Source organism: Brachyhypopomus gauderio, chromosome 4, assembly GCF_052324685.1.
Source record: "Brachyhypopomus gauderio isolate BG-103 chromosome 4, BGAUD_0.2, whole genome shotgun sequence".
In the NCBI taxonomy this organism is placed as follows: domain Eukaryota; kingdom Metazoa; phylum Chordata; class Actinopteri; order Gymnotiformes; family Hypopomidae; genus Brachyhypopomus; species Brachyhypopomus gauderio.
The window spans coordinates 2,068,560-2,092,444 of record NC_135214.1 but is presented as its reverse complement, the minus strand read 5'-3'; the positions used below and the strand labels follow the sequence as shown (position 1 = coordinate 2,092,444).

The following is a 23,885-nucleotide window of genomic DNA, read 5'->3' as shown; positions in this document are numbered from 1 at the left end:
GATCATTTCAGATTCAAACCGACCTCAGTAAAATGATTAAAAAAAAACCCGAATTTCAAAAGGGCACTTTCGTTGATAAAGGGCAGAGTTGGTGGTACAGATATATAAAGTCTTATCTGTAACCCGTAAGTGCATATACTACATTGTCTTTCCCAGAGTCATAAATAATTTTGTAATGCGATTTCAGACACCCCTAAAGTAGACCATACCATCTCACTGCCATCTCACTGCCTACTTCACTGCCTACTGGGAGTGTCTTCATTAAGGTTGCAGGGACGCAAATCAGAGAACGCGTTGTATGTTAATGTAAGTAGCTAGCTATCTGGCATGTTTAATGTACTTTATTGTCTTCTGAGTTTCTGAGTTAGTGTCAGGTGTATATGGATGAAAACGAACATCAGCTACTTTCTAAATTTAAACTAGTTTAGTCAACTAACGTTGGTCTGCCCTTTCATTTCCAGAGCTGGCTTGGCATTTCATTAACAATATGAATTGTGTTTCGTTGGCGAACACCGTTGCTGGCTCATGAGCAGTAACATAATGTAGGATTTTTAGAGATAAGTTATGCCAGTAATATGGTTTGCTTCATTTTAATAGCCGTGCGGCTGTGTAGTTAGGTTTTTGTATTTTTACATTGGCTTTTATAATAGTGTACCTCTGTGATTTCACTCATGAATTCAGGGATTTACCTGGGTGGGTAGTTGAATAATAATCCATGTGAGCTGAAGGCTCAAATACACGACTACTTGAACTTAATTCACAGTCACCGCAAGAGGAAAAAATATATAAGGCACCCCTTCCCCTAATTACCACAAACTGACTCTTATCAACTGGTTTAGAAAACGGGGAAACGGCAGCAGTTGCTCGCCGAGTTCCTGAACACGGCAAACAGGTAAAAGAAATATACGATAACGTTTGCTGCGAGCTTCAATAGCCTATGTAATGATTTTACAATATTAGAATGTAATTTAACTATCGGTGGTCTCGGGGGACTTTTTGATAAGCTATTTAAAGTGATTTATTGTTAAATGTGAAATGTACAAAACTTGAAGGAATGCAATATTTAATAGGCAAGATTTTAATGTGTTACAAAATGAGAACTTGTAAAAAAAAATGCTACGAATAAAGCAGAGTGTTGCTCCGGCAGATCACGTGCCTCTCTGACCTTTTCATATTCTAGTAAACTAAAAATGTATTACTCTTTTACTCTTCGGAGGTCTGAGCTATAAGTATTTCGACTTATTATTGTATCAAATACGGTACTTTTTGAAATTGGTGTCGACAGCGTAAGCTGGGCTGAAACATGACATGCATTCATGCAGGGTTGCCAGCTCCAGCAAAATGGCCAGTTCATTGTATATCTAAAACTTTCCGCTCGCATGCTGAAACTTGCACAAAACCTCAATTCAAACATTTGAAGAAAAGAGGCTATACCAGAACTACCAGTACACTGCTATCAAATAGTCTATTAATTTAATGTTTAAATATCTGATTTACACTTTTGTGAGATATTTGCATCATGTTATCATTTTAATAAAATGATTTCAGACTCCCATCAAAAACATTTCATAGTAACAAAACGCTGAAAGCATTTAATTTAATTCATACTTGTACTGGTGGGGCACAATAAATCAGAGGTGGAAAGTAATGCATTACATTTACTTGTGTTACTGTGTACTTGTACTTTTTAAAGTAGATTTTATGACATGTACTTAAGTATTATTTGTTAATAATTGTAATTTGCTATATTTTAAATCCCATACATTACTGAGTACAAAAAATGCCTGGAAAGTTGCTGCAGTGAGTACTGGGACGAGAGTACTGTCGCTTATAAAGAAATATAGGTACAGAGGAGTCAGACCTGAAGCAAATGGAGAGAACCCCTGGCCGAATCTGAAGGACCACTTTGAATTTAAACAGATTTTTTTTAATGCAGTGTAAACTGTTTGCACCGAGAGACTGAACTATTAGCATACAGAAACACAACGTCAAATCTGGGCAAACACGAAGGGATAAGTTAATACACTACAATTGCAGTCATATTCGTAGTTTCATAGCACAAATTATTCATTATCTCATTATCCATTATCCAAGACCGATGTCTGCCATTTAGGGTTATATGATTGACGGATAGTTTTTAGGGTATCCAATTACATTGATGGAAATACGGAACAAATCTATAACTTTAGTAGCTGCCAGATGCGGTATCTTCACCTACATTTATGGAAAACATTCACAGACTTTGATGCACAGTGCTGAAGATGAGACACATACGGATTACGTCAGCACACCTGAGTTATGCTGTCCGTACATTGTATTACAGCCAGGGTTAGGGTTAGGCATGTGTAGTATATGTGATGCAGTTCTGCTCAGATAGTTTCTCTTCCATCAACTTGAGCAAACCGTTTGCTGTGGTCGATGAATTGCCAGCTAAGATAAGCATAGCTCCTGCTAATGCAGGGCACATCCTCCTTTTTTTTTATACCTTCTGAGTGTTTTTTTGAAGATAAGCATAAAAATTACTTCATGACCGCTAGTTACTCCAATTAGGCCTATAGAGTAAATTTTTTATAATATTGAGCATTGTCAAATTGTCAGTCATGTCGCTGGTTCACAGGCCTCTTCATGAAGAAGGATTATGGACAATGAGTGACTGTTATCTTCAATCCACTGGACTTGTTTGCTGGCTCAAGTGAGACGCCCTTTCTGTAGCGTTATTGATCAACCGACCTGTGGGCATAACGTTGGCCTTTCACAGGAGTTTCATTGAGAGTGATTCAGTCAAATTAGCTGCGGTTGAACAACCCAACTTCAGTCTCTTTCAGAACAAACAAAAGTGTAGATCACATGAAAAAGTAGAGTCTTTATTACCTGGCATAATAGTGGATTGTGATTGGCTGCCAATTTTCACTTCACTGTGTGTGTGTGTGTCTCTCACTCCCTTAGAGAAATGTCGCTCCATACTTTCAGGCTTTCGCCAGATACTGTTTCATGGAATAAGCTCCAAGCGACTGCTCTAATAGATCTGGAACATCTCGCACCAATTGTCAAGCCATGCCTGCCCATACCTGTGCTCGGTTAAACACTAAATGATTCAACTCCAGATATGTGACCTAACTTTCAGCAAAGTACTCTCAACCTGACCTTTGCCTGTTTTCAAGCACTCATCAATGAAGATTCCAAGAAGCCACTAATTAATCAGTAATAAAATACATTTAAAATGTTTAAATGTAGTGCAATGATTCACTAAAATCAGGCAGTTTAGAGTCACCAAGTTAAGCATATTTATTTCTCAAACAAAAAAGGACTTTGATGAACAAATTAAGATTTGATTGAATATCTAAAAAGAGGTCGTACTCTCCATACTGACATAAATATAGACAATACACAAAATATTGCAGACCATCATAAAAATGACATACAGGTACCAAAGAAAATCACTCTTGCACTTGTATTTGTGTGTGTGTGTGTGTGTGTGTGTGTGTAGCAGCTCTGTCCTGCCTCTCCCTGTAGTCTGGGTAGCTTTAAACCCAGTAGAAATAGATGAAGGATTACTCTTATGTTTTTTTTTAGTGTGTGAACGTGTCTCTAGCAGCTGTGGCCTGCCTCTTTCTGCAGGATGGCTTCTTCTGTACGCAGGGGGAAGGTATCGATGGTAGTGAAGATCTCTGCTGCTGTGATTGGGTACGTGTAGCGCTGCTTATCCAATCCCTGCTTGTCCAGCAGTACCAGGTTAAAGGAATTCTGAGACAGTTGAAGCAGCAGTCTGCCCAACACAAACACAGCAGCATGCTGTGTTAGCGACCACTTGGTACACATTCATCAACACACAGTTCATGCACTGTTCATTATGACCCTTTGTAAAGATGATGTTTTAAAAGCCTGCCTGCGCTGACTTGACTTGACTTGAAGCTACTGTTACTTCGTATTTGGACTAACTGAAGAAACAAGACTTCCTGTTTCCTGCTAGGGTATTTGCCACTTGAGTCCCTTGCAACTTGATTCCTTTTCTGTTAATGATCAAGATTTTCAGTGGTAATTTGGTTAGGGTGTTTTAGTATTGGTATTGTAGGGTGTTAGGGTATACATGAGCTGTATCGGTAATTTAAGGTGTTGTGGTATACCTGAGTTGTATGGGTTATTTAGCGCCAACACGCTAAAATAACCCATACAACTCAGGTACGCCCCAACACGCTAAATAACCCATACAACTCAGGTACGCCCCAACATGCTAAATAACCCATACAACTTGGGGTGTACCTGAGTTGTGTGGGTTATTTAGCGTGTTGGGGCGTACCTGAGTTGTATGGGTTATTTAGCGTGTTGGGGCGTACCTGAGTTGTATGGGTTATTTAGCGTGTTGGGGCGTACCTGAGTTGTATGGGTTACTTAGCGTGTTGGGGCGTACCTGAGTTGTATGGGTTATTTAGCGTGTTGGGGCGTACCTGAGTTGTATGGGTTATTTAGCGTGTTGGGGCGTACCTGAGTTGTATGGGTTATTTAGCGTGTTGGGGCGTACCTGAGTTGTATGGGTTATTTAGCGTGTTGGGGCGTACCTGAGTTGTAGGGCCAGTGCAGGTGGGATGAGGCGGTGTCGAATGCGGCCTAGCTGAGCTGGATACGTTCCCACTAGCTCAATCACAGTCACATGTCTTAAATCCAAACCACACTGAGCATGCTGTAATGTCACACACATTTACAAGTTAATTCATTCATCATTTTAGATTATGCTCTTTTGAGAATTTTGAGAATTCCCTGATTTGAAAACAGAACAGTTAATGTCTTGGTGTTTTATATCTGTTTATATGTCAGTTGATTCCGGGGTGTTTGCATAAATACAATGTGCGAGAGTATTTACAGTGTAAATGTATATTTAACCAACTGTCTCTATTGTTCTATGGTCAAAATGTTTGACTCATTTAAAAAGGCCAATAAAGGTTCAATCATTCACAAGACTCTGGTACAGTCAAGTCATGTGACTTCAGATTACAGCAATGAGGGAGGCTGTGGAGTATGAGGTTATCACGATACAATTAATGATTAGTGTATCAAGTGTTGGTTATAATTCCTTTTGTAGCTTGTTTAAATCTATACGATCAGGGTGTGTGAAAAGTACGAGAAGAATAATTACCTGTAAATTAGATACTTGGAATCTGTAGTAATGGTTGGCAGCAGTGGGTGCGGAGATTATAAGGAGGCGACGTTTCTCGTAGAATTGGTCCAGTAATGCAGCTGCAGATCTCACCCCAACATTAATATTCATAGCTGTAATAAATACAGACAATCAGAAACTTGGGTGTTGGTTGTCCTGTCCTGGCTGTATGTAGTTTTGAGACTCTCTGCACAGTGCTTTGCATCAGGATTATGTCACAAAGTTAAGCAACAAAATGAATGTCTTAACGGTGGTTTTGAAATTTTACTTGTCCCAGCACAAACAAGAAACGATACAAAGGTTTTCTATAAGCTTTGACAGATTCATCGTCAGCCGTATCTAAGTGTCATGAAGCTGTGAAATTTGAAGCTTTGGACTTGACACTTGTGTAGCTTGTGTCGCTATAATCAGGGAAGTCGTTCTCGAGAAAGCAGCAGAGTGAACAGACGAGTTGGTAAACCTTCTTGCTCCTTTTGGTTCATTCTGATTGGATATCTGGGGTGAAGATCAGCTCAGACACTGCTGCCCTTTCTCCATTACCCACACTTCTGCATGCTCCAGCTCCACTGCAGTCTCCTTGACCAACGTGCGGCCTTTGTGAACCCAGCACCCTCTTTGGCTCTGTTCCCATCCCTGACTCCCGATCACTTTCCTGCTTGGGTTCCTGATCTTTTGGTCCTGAGCCCCAGACCTGGTCCCTCAGCACCTGTTTCTGGAGGTGTTGCACCTCTGTTGTGCCATCAAAATCACCGCCAAGCACACTTTTAATGGTGTGAAAGGCCTTGCCTGTCTTCAGTCACTGTGACCAAATAGTGAAATGGGACTGTCCAGTTTTGCTCACCACTCAAATATTTGCCACTTATGTTCATAAAAGTTTAGAGTACACATGGCTCTGGTACATCCATATTAAGATATCTGGGTCACCAGCTGTAGCCCGGTAGAACTTCTCATGGGTCAAGCCCAAAGAGCTAACTACTCCTGAATTTCCCCTCGCACCAGCAGTAGGAGAGGTCTGCACAAACTGAGGTACCGCAGCAGTCCAGTGCCTCTCTGGTCAAACTTGGTGCTATAAGTCATAAGTGATGGCCCTTCTCAACCTGACCAGAGTTCTAATGTAAGTCCTGGAAATGTGTACTGGAAGGATCATGGCCACAGATGTGCCAACACATCCCCCACCATTTTATCTTTTCACATGCTGTCTCTCTTGCCATCCGTTCACTCCCAGATCAAGGACACATCCACCCTTTTTTCCACCTTCTGATCTTGCCCCAGTGTTTCCTTTGCAAGGTCTGTCTATCAAAAATGATTATTAAAGCCCGTCTAATAATAATTAATTGTAACACCAACTAAAGTGGCATGGATGTGTAATCTTGATCCTTAATGTGCCCTCGAGTATTTGCAAAAGTGGAAATATTATTCACCTTTTTTGTTTTTTTTTTTTCTTTAAATATATCATGCAACATATTAAGGATCTTATCAAGAGCACGGTCTCCAACCCTAGCCTGTCCTTTAACATGTACAGCCTTTTCCTTGTAGGCAGTGCATTTTCAAAAAGGAACTACAATTCCTTTTTGCAGAAAATAAAAAGTCTGATGATAAAAAAAAAAAATCCAACAAGGAAAAAAAGAGCCACGCAAGTCACACTATTAAAAGATTTATCATATGTCAATGTCTATATTGACATGTCTATATAAATGTATATTTATATATTTATTCAGACCCTCCAGAAAGTCGCGATGTTGCGATTTGCAACTTCAACGCAACTTCAAGCAAACCCCGCGAATTCAGGGCGGTGTTGCAACTTCAGCCAATCACCGCAACTTACCCGCAAATTTGACCAATCACTGATGTCATATTGATGTGACGTCGACAAACTCCCGCCTTACTTCCGTATATACGTTCGAGAGGAGCAGACTGAAAGCAGCATGAGCGACTAAAATAACGGCAAAAAGATCGGGAAAAGCAGTATCCCGGTACACTACATGAAAGCGGGGATAAACTGTCCAGATCCGACCCGCGAATTGATTATCTATGGCCCCCTGGATGATATTTAATTACTATTAGAACCGGCCCGCAGGCTACAGCCGCCCGATGGTGTTTTGCACGCACAAACACTACATTCCCCACAATGCAACGGTAGCCCGCGAAGTCACTGCAGCTCACGCAGCGGCGAAGGTCTGAGATAAAGTTTATAAGTTTAAACTTTAAACTGAGATAAAGTTTAAAGTCAGAGATAAAGTTTATTTATCTCTGATCCATATCTATGAGTTACTAGTTCGCTCTGGCGCCAACCACTGGCGATCGATCTCGATATTAATTTGTGTCCATTTTACAGGCCGCCCGGTAACAACTTACGTTCGCCACCCCCTCCAGGTTCAAATCTCACTTCAAGCGATCTTGAAAAGTTGGCAACCCTGAATAAATAGGTAAATAGATAATTAAAATGGACTACTAAATAGAGGAAACCATACAACATTTACTCCCTATTGTAATGTACTCACAAAAAAACAAAAACACACCGCAACTTCCATCGCAATTTTTTTGAAAAACACCCGCAACATCAAACATTTTAGCCCGCAACAATCACAAAAAAGGCCCGCGAAATCCTGGTGGGACTGTATTGTTCAGTCTCAGTCATGCTGGATGACATTAGCATGAGGCCATGGTGCAAGCCTGGTGAAAGATCTTGTAATGCAGTTTCATACCATGCAACCCTAGTTACATGTTCTTTACAGCTTGGCATGACCCTGAACGTGGCAACTGAGTTATTGCGCTTTGGCTGTAGGAAATGGCACATGTGGTTCTTTACTTTGCAGAATAACAGAACAGCAATAACTTGAACTGTATATATTTTTGTGTCATAATTACGGAATATTATTTACTGGGTAGGGCCCTTTTTTTGTTTTAGAAGTCATAAAATGACACAGGAAATGAGAGATGAGGATGTGGGTTTTATGTGTGTCTGTTCGTTTCTGTTATTTAAATAAAACTGTCTTGTCTCTGCCTTGCATGTTACATAGAGTGTCTGTCCTCTCTCCCTTTCCTGCACAACATTCAGTCCCCCAGGGGGCTGTGGATTCCGGTAGACAGTAGGCCTACGCTGTGTACAATTGGCTGCCGCTTCTCACCGGTGTGTGATGGCTCGTGTAAGATTTATACCCATGTTAAAATTGTAAAGCGACCTTGGGTATCTTGAAAGGTGCTATATAAATTGAACATTCATTCATTCATTCAAGTAGTTTAGAAGATAAATGAATAATTATGAGTTTATCTGAAATTGAGATTTTGATGAGATGCTGAGATGTTTCTGCCCTTTTAGAAAATTATTTTTACGTTCCTGTCCTAAGTTGCAGTCCAAAGTAAAAGAAAAATGTTGTAATTCTGTGGTATATGGGTCTTTTTATAGGGTTTTGGTGATAACATGGACAGATGTATATGGACTATGAGGAAATATCGCCTTGCAACAGCTTTCATCACATTCACATACTTGGGAATAATCTTGATTTTTCTGAAAAACAATCTTCCTTTCAGTCAAAGAATCACCTCTCCAAAGCCAAGAGCTGCAATTCAAAAGCCTTCCTCATTTTCTGCTTTAACATGCCCAAAATCTATATCAAACAACAGCATAACACCCATTAAAGGCACTAGATATGTAATGGTGTCTGCTTTCGTAACATATGAGAGAAATCCGCAGATAAACATTATTACAATAATGAATAGGACTCATTATGAGCCATTTACCTGTATATTTTGCTGTGGCCAGCATGGACTCTCAATATCACCTGTACTAATGGACAAGCACAGTGAACACTTTGGGTTCCCATTTGTAACCACAGATGCTTTTTGTAATATAGAATCAACATGCAACGCTACACATGTGACCATCTCAAAGCCAGAAAACCTCCTTGAAACTCGGAGTCACATGTATTTGCCTATACACAAAAATATGATTAACATAAGGGGATTTGATGTGGACTTTACGCTTTGCATTTCTTGCTTGTTTGGAGGGTACAATAACGTTCTTCAGTTAGTGCAGACTCTAGAAACGTACAAGCTCCTCGGTGTTGGAAGAGTAGTTATCTACAACACCAGCTGTGGCCCTGAGCTCGAGAAAGTTTTGCAAAGCTACAAGGAAGAGGGCTTGCTAGAGATCAACCCTTGGCCAATCCATAATTTTCTGGAACCTTCCAAGGGCTGGAGGTATGAGGAGCACCCAGGGGATGTGCATTACTACGGGCAACAAGCCACGTTAAACGACTGCGTTCACAGGAACAGGCATAGGTCCCGGTACGTGCTGCTTAATGATGCTGACGAGATCATCATGCCTTATCGACACGCGTCACTGCATCAACTCATGGACGAGCTTCAGAAGAGGCAACCGTATGCGGCGACTTTCATCTTCCAAACTCACGTCTTCTCCAAAAACGTGGCGAGAAGAAGCGATAGGTTCGACCTTCCTCAGTGGAGGCATGTGCCTGGCGTCAACATTCTGAGACACATCCACCGAGAGCCGATACGTTGGTCAGTCAACAACCCCAGCAAGATGATCGTCAACCCGAGGAAGGTGACCCAGACGTCTGTTCACCGGGTGATCAAAAGCAGTGGGGGAACATTTTGGGTGCCTAATTATTTGGCTATCGTCTTGCACACCGCAAAACCGCAGGAGCCTGGTCTGCCTTTTGACGAACTGATCATGGATATGAGGATTTGGGAATTTGCTGAAAGGCTGATACCCAATGTAGACAAAGTCTTGCAGAAATCAGGACTTTTGAATTAGAAGTTGCAAAAGATTTTCCTGGTCCCTCAGACAAACCTTTTTTACTTTACAGTAATATAGTATTCATGTTCATTGTTTGCTCTTTGAGTTATAGTTTGTTTTAATTTGTCTCATTGTTTCAGTCTGTTTGTTTAACTCGAACAATGGACGTGACATCAAGCTGTGTGTACACATACTGTTTTGGTTGAATCACTATCAATATACTATAAACTCGACCTGAAACAACGTCGAACGTACTGTACTATGCCTGTGTTATGTGGGGAGTGCAGGCAGTCAGTTGCAGGTTTGTCTGAATGAGGCAGGGGTGCAGTAAGGCTTACGTACGCGCACAGCTGGTCTCGAGCCCGGACCATTCCATGTTGAACTGACACACACGAGCAGCGCTGCCCCTGAGCTCATAACCTCCCAGGCAGCGGAACTGGCATGTTGCTCCATAGTTATCTCCTGCACCGTCACACCTCATCCAGCCATTATCGGGGACAGAGAGAGGGACACAGCGCCGTACTGTTGGACACACACACACACATACGAGGCCAGTAACTGTTACAACTGTTGTATATGTCCTTTTAGGACCATTGGGTTACTAGTAACAAGTTTTGAATTTAAAATGAAGTAAAGCTTATAAATTAAGTGTTCACAAATTATTTTATAGCCAATGTCTGATGTTAATGTGTGTTGCTTGTAGTTAATGTCTGATTATACACTCATTATTTATATAAACACTTTTTGAAGACCGCATAATCTAACTGACCAGTGCCAATACGAATGTGTTTAAATTAAAACTGTTTGGGCATTCTCACTTGTCTTTTGTTTTTGTGTCTAGCATTGTGATAATTTCAAGCAGATGTTAGTTTGTTAAATAAGGCTTCTGAATGTAATGTGGTTAAGTAGCCTGAAGTCTATACACATTCCTCTCCCAGTTACACCGAATTGAAGGGCCACTGTAGACATTTAAAGGGATTAATCAAGTTAATTCACTGTTCTAAGGAAATGAATGAAAATGTGAAGAACAACTGAATGCTGAAAGAGGTTTTGTAAGAGACCTTATCTACCTGTTCTCTGTTCCAACAATGGGCAAATAATATTCAGATTATAAAGAGGTTCTGGATTAAGTGGAATGAGAACTAAAAAAATGTGGAATGAAACGCTGGTTGATTGGGCATGTGTGCTACAGGCCATAGTCCACCCAGACTGGACATCCTGAAAGGAGAACAGAGAGTGATTGTGTATGTATAACTCACCTCTGACTCGGATGTTGAATCTGCATGTGGCTTTGTTACCAGCTCGGTCGAGGACGCTGTAGGCCTGTTTATGGTTTCCCTCTGGAAAATGTGTACCTGGAGGCTTCCCCTTCAGAACTACACTGTGAAGAACAAATTTACGGATGGTTACATGAGAAGTTCGTTAAATGAGGAATGAAGAATTGCTTAAACATTTGACAAACTGGGGGAAAAAAAGTTTATCTTCATGATCCAAGAACACACATATACACAACCACCACAAGAAATACATTTACAATAAACCAATACCATTTTACCATCTCATCTATTCCTTCTTGGCACAAAGATGAGTTAAGTCTGTTGGGTTTTGAATAACATTCAGTTGATGCTATTGAATATATTAATATATATATTCTGGTCTCCCCGGGTCGGCCGCTCCCTGCCTTGAGCTGGGGGGGCAGCGAGGCTCGGTGCTCAATGAGCCAGCTAGCAAGCTGGCTCTCCTCTTCCAGAGGACCCTTTCCTCTGGACCTAAGCATTCCCACCCACCCATAGGGGCGAATGTAAATCTGAGTTTGAGTGTATGGGTGAGGACAGCTGGTTCTGGGACGGGGCTGGTCGTGCCCGGTTCACTCCCGGATGCTCCCCTGAGATTACTGCACCACTCCAGAGGGGGGGCGCCTTGGGGTTCCGGGGTCCGGCTTGGCTCCCCGGCGGGGGGGCGGTTGGCCCGCTCTCCTGGGCGGTTGTGGTTCGGGGCGGCCGGGTGCTCCTCGGCGGGAGGTGGGCCCTGCCGGGTGGTGGGTGGCATTCCGGGCGAGTGGCGCCGTGGCTTTGCCGCTGGCCCATGACGGGGGGGCATCCTGGGGGGGGGCTCTGTTCCCTCTGGTTCCCCCGGATCTGCGCTCCTTGACTGGTGGGGCGCTGTCCGGGGTCTCTCTCTCCCGCCTGTGGGGGCGGGCATGTGAGGGTTTCTGGGAAGTGCGGCTCTGGTACTCCACCGCTCCTTGGGGGGGCGTGGGCGGGTCGGATTCCCGGCTCTTTCTCTGCCCGCCTCTGGCCTCTGGGGGAATGCTGTCGCAGCTACCCACCCTTGCTGGTAAGTACATTCCATACATCTATCCTATGTTGCACTTTTAGGTTGCACATAAACACACACACTCACACACACCCATACATCGCACTCATTTGTACTATATGTATTTGGTTTACTTTCTGTTCTTCTTTGAAGTGGTCATTTGAGCTAGTTGCGTGTTTTATTTTATTATTATCATTATTATTTTTATTTTTTATTATTATTAATTTTTTTTTTCTTCTCTTCTTCTTTCTTTTCCTGCCTCTTTGTCTTTTCCCTTTTTATTCTTTCTCTCCCCCTCTTTTCTTGGTCCACCTAACCCCAATATCACTTTGCATATTGTTATCACTATATTATATATTATCACTATACTATATATTATACAGAATTGTTATAATTGCCATTTAATCTGTACATAAAAACAAAGTTGTCCTCCAAAGATGGGGGGGTGGAGGTGGGCCAAAAAAAAAAAAAAAAAAAAAAAAACCACCCTACTGCTGTCATCTCTTGTGAGGGTCCGTGATACTCAGCTAACACGACTTGGGTTTGCCACAAACAAGCTGCTGGTCTTTCTGCAGTTAAATTCCATTGCTCTTTTATTAAAATCACACACAGTCACGCTGTTTACATAAATACTCTATTACAAAAGAAGGCAAATACGGCAGACTTTGCAGTAATGTTAGCAGTACCACGTTCCAGGATGTAACGAGCCAATTCATTTGTTCATATAAACCACTTAATGCGGTTCAGACTTGTGGGTGGCTGAATGATGCTATCTCAGCAGTACATGGTGCTAGACAGGAAATGCATCATCAGTAGTAGTGGGTTCCGATTTATTTAGTATGGAGTAAAAGGTACGTACTCTGTGAGTATGCCGTCTGCTGTGTCTTTGCCCTCTGGGGTGTCCCACGTCACCTTTGCAGTCAGTTTTCCTGGCTCTGCTGTTTTCTCTTTCACAGTCGGACACTTAATTATGGGAGGATCCACATCTGCAAGAATGAAAACCTTCTGTATTCTTTTCTGCTACAAATAATTCATCTTCTCTTTATCTCACAGGTGTCTCACATATGATCCTGGCTGAGTGCTTTTAGCTGTTTAGCTCCATTCATTTTGGATTCGTTTGCATCCGGCAAATCCGGAAATCATGGTAAAACTGGTAATTATTTTCGCTACAAATTCTTTGCTTTGACATCACAATGTTTAAATTCTCTCAATAGGAATGACGAATATCATTCTGTCTGACAGATCTTAGTAGTACAAAAAAAAGTACAAAAGCTTTGACGTTTTTCCTGGTCTGAACCACTTGATGCACTAGACATGGTAGTCAAAAGCTGAGTTTTGGTTTTTAAATGTGTCTTGGGTACATTTACACCTCTATCTCAATTTAACCGACGTGCAAGGTGCCCAAAACAACCAGGGTATATGAGATATCAGTGTAATGTGGCCTGTTACCCTCAATGAGTTTGACATCTCTGCTTAATCTCTTCCTTGAGTTGACAGAAGCCTAAAGCTGTGTACATTGATTTCTGCCTTACATGATTCTCACTCACCCAGACACACACTCTGGCCCCCGCTCCACGTCTTACTGCTCTGACAGGTGGCGCTGCGATCTCCCTGGAGTGTGTAGCCCGGGGAGCAGAAGAACTGGCAGCGGGAATTAAAGTACGAGCCGTCCGAACACTTGTAACCACCATTAGATGGCATAGGCAACTTTGGACAGCGCACCTCTGCATACACACACACACACACACACCATTCACCTTGGTTCAAACTGGAAATCTCTCATACTGAAAATGCCAAATCCTGCTGTTTTTGTGCCAGTATTTTCAAAAAGCTTTCATATAGTTGAGGAACTGTTGGTTTTCTGCTTAGTTGCTTTATTTGGTTTAAGCTTATGAAACAAATTTCTCATGAAATTTCACGATTCACTCATTTCTTAAGTGAACAGGCTACAATACTGTTGAGACAAAAATTAACAAACTAGCCAAACTAACCAGCAGCACATATTTTCCTCATCAGGTACCTTTTATTTGATGATTCATTAACTGGGCCTGTTAGACACAGAACCGCAGGGTGTGTGACGGTGTGGGTGTGTGAGGTGTGGTGTGGGTGCGTGCGTGCGGTTGACCTCTGCAGGCGTATTTGCCTGACCACTGTTTGCTGGCCATGCACAGCACTTCGCTGCTGCCCTGCTGCTCGTAGCCCCTCGTGCAGCGGATCTTGCAGCGAGCGCCCAGCACGTTCTTGAAGCGCTCGCCGTGTGGTGCCTGGCAGCTCACGTGCCCGTGCTTCACCTTGACTGGAGCGCACCACGGCACACCTGCACGAGAGACCGATGCTAGCACGTAGGCCCACACAGGTACACGAACATGCACAAACGCGCACCCCCAAAAGGCCTCTTAAACAGAGGGACCACAACCACCGTACATGGTCTCACACCTACCTTTACAAGGGGCTAGTCAGCCAGTCTTTGGTGTGGCCCGGGGTTAAAAGCGGAGGAAGGAGAACTAAAAGTGGAACGGCTGATGTAGCGAAGAGAGGAATTAGGAAGAGAGGTGAACAAAGACAGGGAAGGGTTATGCGTTTGCGTTCACCTGTGTGTCGTACGTCCTCGTCATCGCCGTAGGGCCAGTATCCCGACCCTGGAAAACAGAGGAGAGCGATAGAGGGCCAGACACAGCCTGAACGGCCAAGGAATCAAAGAGATTTCTGGAGCTTTCTGAGAGCTGAATCTCTGATTCAAGCATTGTGGGTAATTCCACTAAAGGCCAGTCAGAAATTGCTGTAGCAATGAAAGATTTCGAACAGCAACAGCAAGGCGACAAGACTTAAATCACGGAAACATGCATAATAATACATACTTTTAATAATAAAAATTTATACTAGGGATGCACTGAAATGAAATTTTGGGCTGAAACCAAAACTGAACCAAAAGAAACATTTGGCCAAATGCCGAACATGGTTTTTCATGGAGCTTCATTAGTTTTGCGACTTTTACACCATTGCATAAGTTAAATAGGTTAAATATATTTTTGTCTTGGCTTTCAAAGAAAAATTCATTTATTTATTTATTAAAAAAATTATTTATTGAACTATATACACTACCAGTCAAACAATTGACACACCCATTCTTATTTTTTTTTATTTTTCACATAAAAAACAGGGAAGATGCCTAACCAATAAAAGAAAACATTTTAATATGCTCTAATAAACAAATACTAGATTATTTTAAGTAACTATCCTTTATTTTGATGACAGCTTTGAAAGCAGAGAGAGAGAGAGAGAGAGAGAGAGAGAGAGAGAGAGACTCTGTGTAAAAATAACCTGTTAACATGTATATTTCACTAGAGCAGCTTTAGCCCCAGAGCTAAGCAGTAAAACATCTCCTCTGCTTCACGTCTGTCATTAAAAACGTCATTGTTCGTTATAAATTATTTGGCCTTTTCACTTATTCGAGCGTACACTTAAAATGGATTTCATGCCATTTTTGGCCAAATAATTTTGGTTGCTGAATATTCTGTGCATCCCTGATTTTTTTTCCAGTCACTAAATCATCAACAGAGAATCTGTAGCCACTCACGGGAATAGACATGCAGAAATGGGCATGGTTCCTTATGGAACCCAGGCTGGCCCTTCCAAACCTCTCTGAGGGGGGAACAAACCCTGCTCATGTTGATGAAAATGTTTGAAGTTCACTGTTTCAGTCAACATGTAATCTTCTCTTCCATTTGTACAGTTCAAGACAAACATTAATGGTTTCCAGTGGAACCAGGTTTTTTTTAAATGTCTATTCCATGTCCTTCTGTGATGCATACCTACTGTAGAATGAAAACAAGCAATCCAGAATCGAGTGAACTATTACATTAAAAGTAAACTACATTACGCATGAGTTCTTCTTGGCTTTTTACCACAAGTAATCAGAGTCAACCCCAGAGTAACAAAAGTATATCCTTCTATTTCTGTGTACATAGTAAGATACATATCAATATACACTTTGTGACTCAGTGGCTTCTGTTCCTCTCACTCACACACGCAAAGAACACAGAAACCTTCTGTGTTAGAACATACTGGAGGTCCTGATTTTATGATTTTTGGCTAAATATTAACATTAACTGTGTGTGTGTGTGTGTGTGTGTGTGTGTGTGTGTGTGTGTGTGTGTGTGTGTGTGTGTATATATGTATATATATATAATGTTTGTGTGTGTGCTCTGTGGTCTTGGCAACTGATTTTTCCTCTATTACATTCGGTTGAGTTCAGTAAAATCTCTCTCTCTCTCACACACACACACACACACACACACACACACACACACACACACACACACACACACACACAGAGGGGAGTTTTCCATTCATAGCAGACATTGCTGGGTCACTAATATGTGTTTCTGCCACCATCTATTTGGCTTCATGGAGCTCTGAGATTTTATTCTAGTCCAATTTTGGACATTCCTGTCAAGCTGCAAACATTCCACATGCATGTAAACGTTGCTGCATTTTAGAACATTAAAGTTGTACAATTCTATACATTCAGCTGCTCTGCATCTGTGGACTAGCAGTGTCTGCTCACACCCCCTTTACCTTCTTTTACAGGTGCAGTACAGAACACGCATCATTATACATGTTTCAGACTGTGGAAAATACAGAGCATTCTATTGAAGGAACATCTGTAACAATGTTATAAATCTTCTCCAGTCTCCGTATGATGCACTATAAACACACACACAACTGCAGTTTCAAAGCCAGGACTTGGCAGACGATGTTGATTCTGTTAATGTAATTCTGGCTGACTCCTGGAACCCGTCTTCATGTTTCAGCCTGTGTGAGACCGGTAATGTGTACCCATCAATTAGCCTACTGCCCTGCGCACACACACACACACAACTCACATATGCTTGCTGTTGCCAACATATAAAATCACAAAATTACTGCATCATACAACATCAATTTAGAGAACGGTCAAAGTTTCTTGACTTTCACTCATTGCACAAATTGAAATTCTCTTACAAATGGTCTTAAAATGAATTATTTAGTGAAACTCACTGACAGTACTGAATAGTTTGGTATTATGCTGCATTACCAGCCCATCCTGCAACACACAGGGTCGCCTTGTACTGCTCACATCTCCCTCCCACGTCTCCTTTTATTGGGAAGCTGCAGTCTGAGCTGTCAACACTTTAGGACATTCAACAGGCAAGTCCAAATAAGCGAATCTGGCATGTACCCCAAACCACTCTCTCTCTCTCTCTCTGTCTTAACAAAGTAACCCTCTTCAGTTTTCCGTGCACTAAAGCTAATCGTTCTGCGTTTCAAGTGCACTTTTGGGAGAACCGCTGTGTATGACGTCCTGGTCCTGTTCGGTTAAATACCCATCACGGTTTGCTCAGAATGCAGATTGGACCGTTTTGTACGCGAAAGTATAAACATGCAAATACTTTAAATATTTTCATGCGCTCCTGGGTCCAACAGTCGGTCTCCATGCCCAATATACTAACCTAAATCAAATTATTTTTATTCTTTATTTCTCGCTCGACATAACGGTGCTATACTACTTACATGTACTATAATTAGAACCGAAGATAATCAAAACCGAACCCACACTAAACGGGTAACTCATACAATAGCAGTATTGTAACAGTCTGGCACCACTCGCAGGATAAGTTGGTCGTGTCCATTTTTCCAGTTCCCGATATATTAGTTGGCAGCAGCGCCCCCCCCTTCCAGCCAGCCCACAAACCGTCCACGTAAACGTCCTCGGATTAATAAACCTAAAAACCGCCTGCCACATAATTCATAATCTCAAGAAGTTCCCCCCATTCACACACCAGATGAGGTTATATAGTCAGGCCATCTTACAGAAGGTTCACAAAGTCTGGACGTTTGTCCGCAAACTCCGTCCGTTCAGGATATTGAGCGCAAATCACAGGACACGAGGGGGACGGACGTGTCTTACCGTCATACGCGAGATAGTGGGACAGCTGAAGTCCTACGAGCACATAAACCAACAGCCAGGTGTCCATCTTAAGGTCTACAGGAGTTGGGAGACCTCCGGCGCATTCCTCCTCCTTAGAAGCCCGCCTCCTCTTAGAAACACGAGAGCTTCTCATCCCCTGCGGGTCTGGACACAGCCTGACGCGGGGTTCGGTGTCGACAAGCTCCTGTTATGTACATATCTATAATTTATTTCATTTTATTGGGCGTCCGAAAATCGGAGAGAGGAAAACATGCATCTTAATAATATTGTCATGCGCCCTGTAGATATGAATGAAAGATAAACTAATTAAGAATTAGGCCTGGCTTTAACTTGGTCATTCTAGCACAAACGTGTCAAGACTAAAGATATGTCTCGCCGCCCTTCCGCCCCAAAAAATATTTTAATATTGGATGAAGCATTAATATTCAAAGTTGTCATTTTGTCCATTTTTTTGCTTTTATCAGAACAGCAAGAATATTCTTTCCTATTACTGAATTGTACACGTTGTGGTTAAACCTCCACATTGATACAACCTTCAAGTTCAGACAGGTTATCAATGTTTTGATAATGTCTCAGTATGGAAGCATATCTCATTTTTTATACTCCATGTGCTTGAGCAGCTAAAAAAGCAGTTCATTTTAATTCAAAACTTTAATCCTTAACTACTGAATAATTTAGCTAACTTTTTCATTGTTTTACTAATTCCTGATTGTTCTTGAAAGAGATTAACCCTCCTATTATGTTAAAAAAAATTATAACAATAATGTTATGGTTCAAATTGACCAACCCAGTTTAAATTCATTCACATCATGCAAAGGGTCAAGTAAAAAAAGATTCATTTTGAATTATAGGACAATTAAGAAATGTAAAAATATATGATGCATATATCTTTTAACACTTATTTAATAAACTGTAACTGCAAACTGTTCAATTTTTTTCTATATTCTGTACTGTTGGTTATTTTTTGTATTTTGTTGTTGTTTGTTTTACACACTTCTGTCAAACAATCACCCTCACATGATTGCTTTACTCCCCACATATGAACACGTGTGTTTTCTGCTGATGTATTTCCTGCACAGGCCACGCGGTGCTGATTTTGCAGTCACGTGTGTGTGTGGGACAAACCTGGCACCTTTGTCTTTTCTTGCTGTCACCTCTGCCCACTGAATTCATAGTTTGCTGCTCGGTTGTAAGTGTTGGATCACCTGCGTGGATTTAATGGCTGTCGCTGCCATCAAGGTACTTGGGTTTGCCTTTGGATCTTGGGAGTGATGAGTGCTACATCTACAATGTTGTAGAAAATCACCAAAGGTTAACGGGCCGTCATGCACTGGCAGCTGTAAGCTGCTGTGACTTTGTCTAGGTTGTCAACTCCTCATTTCATGGCATTGGGGTCCAGAATAATTTGTGGCTTCATGTCTGCTCTTGCACTCAAATTTGATCTCTATGCATTGTGCTCAATTCAAGGGCATTCTTGATTTTCTTTGGGCAGTGTGACACTACAGTCGCATCTGCAGGGTCATAACACTCTTTACTGCATCTTCACAAGTTCACTGGGACGTTCTGGATTGTTTTTTTTTTTTTTTTTTATTGTTCCTAACATGGTCAGTTGTTTCTTTTGTAGTTCGACCGCAAGGCGGTATAGGATGTGAAGGAGCTGTCACATGTTATGATCGTGTAGGTCTTTGTTCATACCCACATGTTATGATTGTGTAGGTCTTTGTTCATACCCACATGTTATGATTGTGTAGGTCTTTGTTCATATCCACATGTTATGGTTGTGTAGGTCTTTGTTCATATCCACATGTTATGATCGTGTAGGCTTTTGTTCAGATCCACATGTTATGACCGTGTAGGTCTTTGCTCATATCCACATGTTGTTATGATCATGTAGGTCTTTGCTCATTTCCATACGTTATGATCATGTATGTCTTTCATACCTGTCAAGTTTTGTATTTAAAAATCTCCATTTCCCGTATATGACGTCATCGCCTAATTTGCATAATCGGTTATTTGCATATAGCTGCAATCGAGGCTGTAGGAGAAACGAAAACATCTTTGGAGTGGCAAAAAGTGAAGAAAAACACCCCAAATATGTTTTGAACTACAAATGAATAAAAAAATAAAAACTTTCTAGTGGTATTTGTAGCTACAAATGGGGACATCTCCTGGGCATATTTCTGTGCCTTTAGTCCGTGTTTGTGCTTGGCACATTGTTCGTGCTGACGGACATCGTTCCTTCCCCCATGAGAGACACTAAAATCACAGCTACATATCTTACAGAATGAGTAGCTGTGCCCCTTCATGTTCCTCTTTAGGAAAGTAAATTCCCTGTCCCATTCGTTAAGGTACTTACACGCAGTGTTGGGAACGTTACTTTAAAAAAGTAATTAGTTATAGTTACTCACTACTTGTTCAAAAAAGTAACTGAGTTAGTAACTGAATTACTCTATAATAAAAGTAACTCGTTACCAGGGAAAGTAACTATTTGCGTTACAGTTAAAAAAAGGTTATATGCCAATTAATTAAGTTTTTTTTTAAAGCAGTTTTCACAGTCAGTTGAAATGAGTAGATCAGAAAATTGTTTAACTTTTGATATTTATTGCACATCCACAGACCAGTGCAGGATAAAATCCTTTAAAATCCCAAAATCTTTGGAAAAAAAGCAAAAGTAAACAGTTACACTATATAAAGTGCATTTACATCTATGAAATTAAATTAAATTCTCTCAACCTGAGACAACTGGTTTGTTTACAACAGAAGTAAACTTAACAATAAAACCTCTATTCTTAATTAAATAAATCAAATACCCAGTCTGGTAGACATTCAGGAACATCAAGTATTTTCTTAAATAATGTTTATATCGCCTTGAAAGTTCTAGTTTTCTTCGGCTTGCACCTGACGCCATTTCGGCCTCTTCTCTGTTTGTGTCGTGTCACTCGCGTGCTTCGGCGCGCGTGTAAAAACACTGGCTCTGATTGGCTATCATAACGCTGCCTTAGCCAAACGCTTACTGACTTGTTAAGTTAAACAGGTGTTACACCGAGAACTGTGACCTATCGGGATCTGTTACTCCTCACTAGCCTGGGCAGCGGTCCGCTCGCATTAGTATATCAATATATAGTAACGCACCGCTTTTAATGACCAGTAACGTAAACGGCGTTGTAACGACAGGAAAAGTAACTAATTATATTATCCCGTTACTGACAAAATGACGACGTTACATGTACGCTTAGCTTTTTAGGCAGGACTGCCTTCTCTCGTTAAATCCATCTCTGATTTGTTGTTCCAGGTTTGCTCCCATTGTCGACACTAAACCCGCGAGTTTTCAGGTTTTATTTTTTTTAAGCATTTATGTGCCGCGCCAAATAGATTCTGTCACTAGCCTCGCGAGAACTGACACCTGCAGTAGTCTGGGTGGCAGTTCTCGCGAGGCTAGTGACAATTCTGTTTGGAGCAGCACATGAATGCTTTAAAAAAATAAAAATTGGAAACTGAAAATACGGGACAAATACGGGAAAATAAAAATACGGGATGACGCCGGGACAGAGCGGTAAAATACGGGACTGTCCCGGCCAAAACGGGACACTTGACAGGTATGATGTCTTTGCTCACATCCATATGATGTTATGATCGTGTAGGTCTTTGCTCATACCCACATGTTATGATCGTATAAGTCTTTGTTCATATCCACATGTTATGATTGAGTAGGTCTTTGCTCATATCCACATGTTAGGATCTTGTAGGTCTTTGCTCATACCCACATGTTATGATCGTGTAGGTCTTTGTTCATATCCACATGTTATGATCGTGTAGGTCTTTGCTCATATTCACGTTAGGGTCGTGTAGGTCTTTGCTCATACCCACATGTTATGATCGTGTAGGCCTTTGTTCATATCCACATGTTGTTATGATCGTGTAAGTCTTTGTTCATATCCACATGTTATGATCGTGTAGGTCTTTGCTCATACCCACATGTTATGATCGTGTAGGTCTTTGTTCATATCCACATGTTATGATCGTGTAGATCTTTGCTCATACCCACATGTTATGATCGTGTAGGTCTTTGTTCATATCCACGTTATGATTGTGTAGGTCTTTGTTCATACCCACATGTTATGATCGTGTAGGCCTTTGTTCATATCCACATGTTGTTATGATCGTGTAGGTCTTTGCTCATTTCCATACGTTATGATTGTGTAGGTCTTTGCTCATATCCAGCACCACCCTCATCCCCTGGTTCTCTACAGATTCTCCTCCACATAGCTTTCCTGTGTAGACTTGCATATTCCATGCATAGCTTGATTTAGGATCACAGGCAGTCCATAGATTTAAGCAATATTTTGCAGGCTTGTTTGGCATGAACTGTCCAAAAGGACATCGTCCTCTGAACGGAACGAAACGCTCATGAACTGTAACATTAGGATTGGGACAGGAAGACTTTCCACCCATTTCTCCAACACATCCCTGATTGCTGCTAGCTTGTCTTTCTCATTCTGGACAGGTCTGCTTTCACAGTTATCAAAAAAATAAAAAATTTAAGTTATCAAAATGAATTACTAGGGAAATTACATGGAACAATGTGGCAGTTGCTTCTCCATTTGCCTTGTTCACCCCAGCTAATATCAGCAATCCAATGTATGCATTCAAGTCAATGAGATTATCACAAAATACACGGCTGCCTTTCAAATTGGTCATGTCCAGTATTATCTTCTCAACTGGTTGTGCTATAAAGAGCTAAAATGTTGATAGGATGTCATGGACTTGAGTGACAGCAAATCGTGTAGGCTCTGGAACAAGTTTGATGATATTAGCAGCTAAAAGTCTGCCATGACTATATTTTGGTTTTTAGTTTTCCATAACACTGCTCATTTTTATGGTGGCTGTGTTCCATTGTCCATAAATCTATGATGATATTTCTTTAAGTCTCAGCCTTATTTATTTCCTCTGTTGCTCTTTTTGGTTTCTGTCTCTAACGTCTTGTTTGCTTGGGCACACTGCTTTAGTCCTGGGCTTTGGATCCTCCTTCTGAACCACTTTCTCCTCCTTAAATTCCTCTTCTTCATAATTATTGTCGTCTTCCTTTGAGTCCTCGCTCCCTCCTTTTCTTCTGTCTTTTCCTCCTTAGCTTTTCCTGTTTCAGCTTCTTTTCTGGTTGTGTCATTTTCTTCACCTTTGTGTTTCATAACCTGCTCTACTGTGCCGTTAATGTCTCACACTAATTTCTCTCCCTCCCTCTCTTCCTCCTTCTAGTTCTTTCACCATCATGTTTGGCCCTTTTCTTATCACTTCAATATTTACTCCTCACTCTCAGCTACACCTTTTTCCCTCTTTGTTATCATCTTCGTTTTCTTGATCTTCATCCTTTCCCCACTCTCAAATTCTCTAGCTTCTGTGATCACCTTATTTCCTCTGCCTCCATCTCTCCAGCACTCTCACCTCTTCACACTCCTCCTTTCCCTTTTTTTATTTTTACTCTTTCCTTCTTCCCCATCTGTTCTTCTTTATCCTTCTTTTCTCCAGATCCTCCTGTCCTTGTTCTTGGTTCTAAACCTCACTGTCACCCATCTCATGTTAGTCCACTTTACATTTCTACTTTCCCTTTTTGATAAGAAGGCAAATGCGGTCCTGTGGTCTATTACATTCATTTCAAATTCCTTGGTAGTTATTACTTTGGAACTACGGTT

The 23,885-nt window shown here is 41.3% G+C and overlaps 2 protein-coding genes across 4 annotated transcripts; one reads left to right on the top strand and one right to left on the bottom strand.

Moving 5' to 3' along the window:
- The first annotated feature begins 218 nt into the window (after window positions 1–218).
- Window positions 219–10,257, top strand: LOC143511777 (uncharacterized). Its single transcript, XM_077001417.1, has 2 exons — window positions 219–306; window positions 8,559–10,257. Exon 2 carries the CDS (start codon window positions 8,574–8,576, stop codon window positions 9,927–9,929), a length of 1,356 nt encoding a protein of 451 aa, XP_076857532.1. The 5' UTR covers window positions 219–306; window positions 8,559–8,573; the 3' UTR covers window positions 9,930–10,257.
- srpx (sushi-repeat containing protein X-linked) lies at window positions 3,505–18,346 on the bottom strand. Of its 3 annotated transcripts, XM_077001413.1 has the most exons (10): window positions 18,178–18,346; window positions 14,819–14,866; window positions 14,353–14,544; window positions 13,775–13,951; window positions 13,087–13,213; window positions 11,171–11,292; window positions 10,254–10,433; window positions 5,132–5,265; window positions 4,557–4,678; window positions 3,505–3,766 (listed from the first exon to the last, which is right to left on the bottom strand). In XM_077001413.1, the coding sequence occupies exons 1-10, from the start codon at window positions 18,329–18,331 to the stop codon at window positions 3,589–3,591; spliced, it is 1,434 nt and encodes a 477-aa protein (XP_076857528.1). In that variant the 5' UTR covers window positions 18,332–18,346; the 3' UTR covers window positions 3,505–3,588. The 3 variants fall into 3 exon arrangements, with proteins under 3 accessions (XP_076857528.1, XP_076857530.1, XP_076857529.1); XM_077001415.1 differs by lacking the exon at window positions 4,557–4,678; XM_077001414.1 differs by lacking the exon at window positions 14,819–14,866.
- Window positions 18,347–23,885: the final 5,539 nt, after the last annotated feature.